Source organism: Halyomorpha halys, unplaced genomic scaffold, assembly GCF_000696795.3.
Source record: "Halyomorpha halys isolate HHAL.00 unplaced genomic scaffold, Hhal_1.1 Scaffold547.1, whole genome shotgun sequence".
In the NCBI taxonomy this organism is placed as follows: Eukaryota; Metazoa; Arthropoda; class Insecta; order Hemiptera; family Pentatomidae; genus Halyomorpha; species Halyomorpha halys.
The window spans coordinates 494,552-501,510 of NW_027111872.1; the positions used below are offsets into that span (position 1 = coordinate 494,552).

Below are 6,959 nucleotides of genomic sequence, written 5' to 3' on the forward strand. Positions count from 1 at the left end.
ATGTATATACGTACTCTACCGACCTATCCTAACTTTATTTCTTCATTAGTGAGTCAGCTACCACTTTTTTAATAAATGACCTTTACTCACAAGACACTTTTAACCTTTTATTTTCAGTTAATCAATGAATCGTTTGACTGAGTGAGTCACTATGACCTGATACCTGACAATAGCTTATATATACATCTACTTCTAATAACACTGCCAATAATCATATCTTTGCAACTCGATCTAAATCGACTCTTCTCAAACTAAATAACATTTAGTTCTTACCTTTCTGAGAAAAGCCATGCAAAGAAAGCGAAGACGATGGAGACCTCGAAGTACCCCGCCGATGCATAGGTCGTCGAAATGAGAACCTCCACTTCTGGCCACATCATCTTCAGTGTTCAGTCGAGGACCTCACCAACATAACAGCAACTGAAAACTAAGAAATACAAATATATTTTTTAAACAATTATAAACTATTAATTTGGTCAATTAAAAAAAAATAGTGAAAAGTTCCATTTCTTATTCACAATTTATGACTTATTTCACAGTGGTGTTAAATAAATTTTCACTAACTTTACTAACAATACGATTAAATTTTCTATCTTTTTAATTGAAACGTTGTAATTTTCGTAAAAAATAGAACTTTTAATTTTACTGTTCGAAAAGTTACTGGAAATGTACTTAGCACCATTGTGAAGTAAAATATTAAATATATTTTAATATATGTATAGATATCTAGGTACGATATAGTGCTCTTTTTCGTGCGATGCTTATAATATATACAAAATCACAAGACGAACAGAAACAATAAATATTGATTAACACTGAAGCCAGTTACCGCTAGCGTCTGTCGAATATTTGTATCACAGTGTATTCAATTATCTTGGTCACTCAGAAGGCTGTATACCGAAATATTTCAATATTTAATATTAGTTATTATAATATCCATATGTGGTTTCTGTTATTGTCATATCGATATTTTTTTCTTAATTTCGTTTACACATTTTCAAAAACACTAATTTAACAAATTATTATTTATCTAATTCAAGAAGGAAGTCTTAGTTTTAGAAAAATATAAACTTTTAATAAAATATACCAAATGTGATCTAATTAGGGGCCAATCGTAGCTTCGAATTTCACAATAATAACAAAGATAGGATGAAGTTGATCTGAAGCAGATAGTCGGGGGTGCGGTCAAAAAGGAACAAAAAATAGTTTTTAACAATTAATTTTCTTACGTTTCGCCCCACTTTGTAGGGCTTCATTAGGGCTGTTTTGTCAACTTCATTAAGATGATTCTTTTTTTTTTTTTTTTTTAATATTTATTTATTGCTATTTACAACTGTACATTATAATATATTTTGTAAATCTGATCTAAGTAAGATGATTCTAGATTACAATCACTAGGAGGATTCTATTGTTGACTTTCTACAGGACAGCCCTGATGAAGCCCTATAAAGTGGGGCGAAACGTCGCCAAATAATATTTGAAAAATATATTTTTTCCAATTTCGATCCAAATCCTTCATATTCAGTTACGGTCATTCATTTTTATATATGATAAAATATCATTGGTTACATTTTAAGGATAAAAACATCAGATACCACATATATTTTTTATAATAGAAAATTATTGATACATTAAAATATTGATATTAATAACGTTATTAGTGTCGATATTTTTCTTTCGAATCCCATCCTTACCTTCTTTCCAAGATTAAATATACCGCGGTCAGCTATATCGAATTTTTTTGTTGATATTTTGAATCATTATTTCAATATTTTAGAAAAATTATATTTTACATTCCGTTTATTTATCAATATCATAATTCAATGTTGGTGAGCTTTAAGATCAATGCAGCAAACTAACTATAAATGCTTTGGGTTCGTATTTTGTGTTATGAAACTGCTTTAAAATGAAACTTTAAGGAATTGAATCTATTGATATATAATTTCGAACCAAACTTCAACATTCGCAATGGCCTATAGTTTTTTATAACCTCATTCGTTGCTGATTTATTATATCACACAAGGCGAAAATAATAAATTGGCACTCAAGATAAAATGATTACATATAAAATTACGAAACTGTCAGAAACGTCAGAAATAAGAATCGCGATATCATCATTAACTGTAAGAGATAATAATGAAATCGAAATAAAATAACGCGTATATGTCAATATGTGTATATCGGAGCCATCTTCACACTCACATGGACCAGTGCCTCGCGATGTTTATTTGGAGCCCAATAACTCCTATAATAAATCAGAATAAATGTTAATAGTTTTTTATTACTTTTCATATATTAAATAAAATAATGATTTTAACCAGTGTGTCGAGTAATTCTATTGTTGAGAAAATGAAATCTTCAATCTGGAGGGTCCACATATCTTATAGTATCTAGGGCTCCTAGTGTATATGTATGTACGAGTATATACATTATACCTAATATATTATGTATTTATTAAGTATAATACATATAATGTATTGAGTATATGTAAGTATATACACGTATGTGTATAAGCATGTATATACACACTACACTATCAATATACATTCAATTCTTCTCTCAAGTCATCAAAAAATGACAAGTTATATTTTATTAAGTATCTTCTTTATTCAAGAATAAATGTATTTCATTAAATTTTCAACGTTTCGGTCTATGTATTGGTCGCTTTCCAGAGTTTACTTTACACCGGTGCCATATTTACTCTGGCATGGGCCCAGGACCCCGCGATCTATAGTGTCCTAACTCCTGTACGAATGACTCAAGATACAATAGTTAATTATTGATGTCGGTAGAAATTGAAACACTTACAGAATTAGATTTTGAAGAACAAAATCAAAAATTTATCTGAAAATATATCTTATTACTATTATTATACATCTTACATCTAAGTAATCTTTAAACCATTATTCCTCTTTGGTATTAGAGAAAAGTAAAAAAAAAAAAAAATTAGAAATGCATGAAAATAGATACATCGAGACGATAGAAAAAGATGCAGCTCTAGAAGGGCTGCAAATGGAGTGGGGGTACACCCCCGCTGCCCCTGGACTAGGTAGCAACCACTAATCTCAGGGATTTATCTCTTATAGCGTATTTTTCATTTTTATTTGCTTGTGGTTAAGAGGCTTAAGCCTGGGTTTTTAAAATTACTGATATTACTAAGATATATTTGTAAATGCTATAATAATTACAAGAAAAAATAAAGCAATTAGCATGAATTGAATTGTGTTATAGAAGAAAATCCGTTTACAGATTGGAAAGTGCTCCCATCTCTTAAAAAAAATCGGTTCATCCAGTCGTAGTTAAAGCCGTGAAAAGGCTGGAAGAGTAAGAGGAAAAATACAAATCCCAATTAGGTGTAAGTTTAGTGTAAAATTGATCATACATTATATGATATATTCATTTCTTCTCCTTTATTCTGCTGTTAAACATGTCTCCAAATTTTATGTCTGGATATATAAGTAATTGAAACTCTATTTGTGATTATGAAGCGAATATTAATTTTAATTATTAATTTATTTTAGTAATTTCTAAAAATGTGACAGCAGATAACTGCAGATTTTGGGGATACTTGAGGGTCCAGTAAAAGTTTCTTCAGGGGTCTAAGTCTCCCGGTATTTTCAAAATATTTTCAATACGAATTTCAAATCAATTAAAATATATATATATATTATTCAGACTTATTTTAGTCTTTAAAAAATGTCTTTGCATATATATTTTTTTAAAATTATTTTACCCTACTTTTATTACAAGTAAAAATTTAAGCCAAGTTTGAAATAAGAGAGACTGATATTTTAAATCAATTTTGTCTTTTTATGTATTTAGTTACTCTTATCTTCAACGGAAACAGCTTTAAATTTCATCAGCAAATGATTTCTTCTGTTTTTATTAAATTTTATAATGTGTCCCAAGAAGTATATTCTCCCTGATTACACATGAATAATTTTCTCTAATTTCCGATTAGAGATGAGAATAAAATCAAACACACCAACATAAATATATAGTTTAAGCTATGAGGTTTTCCTTTCATTTGTACTCTAAGAAAGGTGATGCATAAATTTAAATTTTCTTTTTTATTCCTGTTAGTGCATCAATAACACAGAATGTCAATAAATGTTCAAAATTAAAAGTATAACTTTAACAATAGTGTATAGATATATTTATATAAATAGATTTCAATATCATTAATGAATCTTTTTTTTACCAGCATATTCGGTAATAGTGAAATGAAATGAAAAATAGTTTATTATTCTGGCATTAGATCCCTTTAGAAGGTAATAATTATTTTCCAACTTATATTGGCCAAAAACAATGTGGCCGCACTTAATTACAACTTATATTAAAGTTGTATAAACAATTTTAGATACAGGGAAAAAAATTAAAAACTAACTGACTATTTATGTATTTAGTCAGTTAGTTTTTATTTTTTTAACAAAAAGGTAGTTACAATTATCTGTACTATTATAATATTAGATTAGATTGGTGAAGTAAAAGGTAGTTTAATAGAAGGGTTTTAAATGAGGGAAGGGTTAGTAAATGACGTAGAGTGATAATGGGTATATTTTATTTTTCTGTATAACATATGGAACCTAGATGATATTTGTTTAATACTAGCTCTATTTGATCCGAAACGCCTGCTAGGTATTTCAATTTTAAAATAATTCTAATTTTAATTAAATCAGTTTTCTCTTCAGGAATTTTCTATTAAAAATTAATTTAACCAATTCTCAAAAGTGAAGATATTTTTAACAAATAATAATTCTACAACTAAAACTAGCTAAGTTTATTTTAAAAAATTAAATTTTCTCTTCTTAAATAGGTGTTGCAGATAAATATTTTTTATAAAACTTTAACTTATTTATATGAAATGCTTCCATATTAAATTTTTAAGGATAATATTCCGAAAGTGAGTATAATTCCTTTTGATAGAAAATTCCTCAAATATGATTGGTTAACAGAGTTTTTTTAATACTGTAGGTTAAAATATTTTTGTTTTTGAATATTGCATTACTTACTTGTTTAGAGTCCGCGGATATCCTGCGGAAGAAAAAGAAAATGGCCGTTCTGAAACTCCTCAACGCATTCGACCCGAGCAAAACGCACCACAGTTACCGACGACACAAAGGCAACCCTGATCGTGGATATCGACTGAGATATCTCTCCGATCCGTTACGTATCGAATCACGCTTCTACCACACTTGCAGCCTGTCGTGGCAGCAGCTCTTGTATCACTTATACTGTGAACCTTATACAACGCACGTGTCCCCACTTTCATCGATGTCCAAAGTTTAAGGATATATTCCAAATTAAACATGATCGTGTTATCTTATAAATCGAGTATGAGAGGTCAATTATATTAGTTTGACAGCAATATTCCAAGCGACGCAGCAATAAAAGAAACAGTGATTAAAAATATTGGTGCGTTGCGCGCGTCACACAACTATCGCTAACCGCCTTATTTTGTATTGAAATTAAATCTCGCACGTTTCAGAGCTGACATTTCCATACTATTCAATATGGCAATACCTTTCCTTACTAATCTCCCAAATGACCCTGTTAACACCATATTTAATATTAATTTGTAAATATTGTTAATAGACTTTTTTTTTTCATTTTAATGACATTTGTATTTTCCTTAGAAGTTTGTTTTTATTTTAAAAGATCCTTCATAGCTATAATTATTACTTGTATAGTAAATATTTAAATTTTGGAACAATAGCTCGTAGGGATTATTTTACCTTGCAATAAGATAACTTATACGGATTAAGGTCAGTCTCCCACTTGCCTTTGTGTAGCTGGTCACATATCTTTCCCTGACCTTTTTCTGCATAAATCGTTAAGACCGCCGTATAGACGTGGGCCCACCAACATATGAACAATCCTATCGAGACGAACATCATCTCTTCAGGACCCATCGGAGTTCGCCCAGCATTATTTTATTTTTATTAATTTTGTTTATTCTTCCATTTCATTAGATTTTTATCTCGAAGGACAGTTTTATTTTAATATTGTTCTTTATTTTATTTTTGAAGTTTTTATTTTGATTTACTTTATGTTCTCTATTGTTATCTCAGCAAAATAAATGTTTATATTCCGGGCCAGTTTGTTTTGTTTTGGTTCTTCTTATCAGAAAGATATTGTAAATTTTAGGTGGCTTTATAAGACCCTTTTATTTGACTAGCTCCGATTTCAACAATCTAAAAAAAAAATACTTTTAATATTATTTACTCAATCTTAACAATTTTCTTATGAAAAAAAGTATGATAGAAATATAAAAATAGCACATTTTCATTTTTCTTTTATCCATTCATTCAATGATAACTGAATTGTTACAGAATCAATATCAAAAATACCATGAATAATTTTATGAAGTTATTTTTTCCTGTAAAATAAAAAAAAACTAACTATTTAACAACTATTGTAGCATGTAAACATTAATGAAACGGAAAAGTTGGCATGCGCCCGCCAGTTCAAAGTCAAATCGTAAAACAAGCATTTTATTATTATTCTCGTCATCTTCCATTACACTCTTCGTATTTATAATATATTTACATATTATTTTTTTCAAAGATCTTTGGCTTTCCAACAGTGTATAAAAATCATTACTACTCTAATTTCCTAAAATAAGATGTTCCTATTTTCAACCAAGGAAAAATAATTTTCCCCTTATCTCTTTAAACTAATTATCAAATCCATTTATAGATTATATATATGTATATATAGTTGACCGTAAAAATTGATGTATAGGAAGATGGTCAGGGTTGTGGTGAAAGGAGAAACAAAAATAGTTTACAACTATTTTTGTTTCTCCTTTCTCCGCAACCCTGACCATCTTCCTATACATTCATAGATTATATTTATCCTAGATATTTTAGGTACCTCTGGTACATATGGTTAGCTATGTTATTAATTTCTATTTGTCCTGTACATTATTATATTAGCCTGGCACCTAAGTTTTTTTT

General features: G+C 29.0%; 1 protein-coding gene across 5 annotated transcripts in view; it reads right to left on the reverse strand.

Annotated features, from left to right (window-relative positions):
• mino (glycerol-3-phosphate acyltransferase mino) overlaps positions 1-6,959 on the reverse strand; it is a 138,619-nt gene that overhangs the window by 91,575 nt on the left and 40,085 nt on the right. For 3 of the 5 annotated variants that reach the window (XM_014426044.3, XM_014426045.3, XM_067049800.1), the window contains exon 2: positions 274-427. In XM_014426044.3, coding sequence (XP_014281530.1) covers positions 274-380 — 107 coding nt within the window. In that variant the 5' untranslated portion in view covers positions 381-427. Of the gene's footprint in view, positions 1-273; positions 428-5,012; positions 5,224-6,959 lie in introns of those variants that run through there. The other 2 variants (XM_014426050.3, XM_014426043.3) reach the window with 1 other exon arrangement.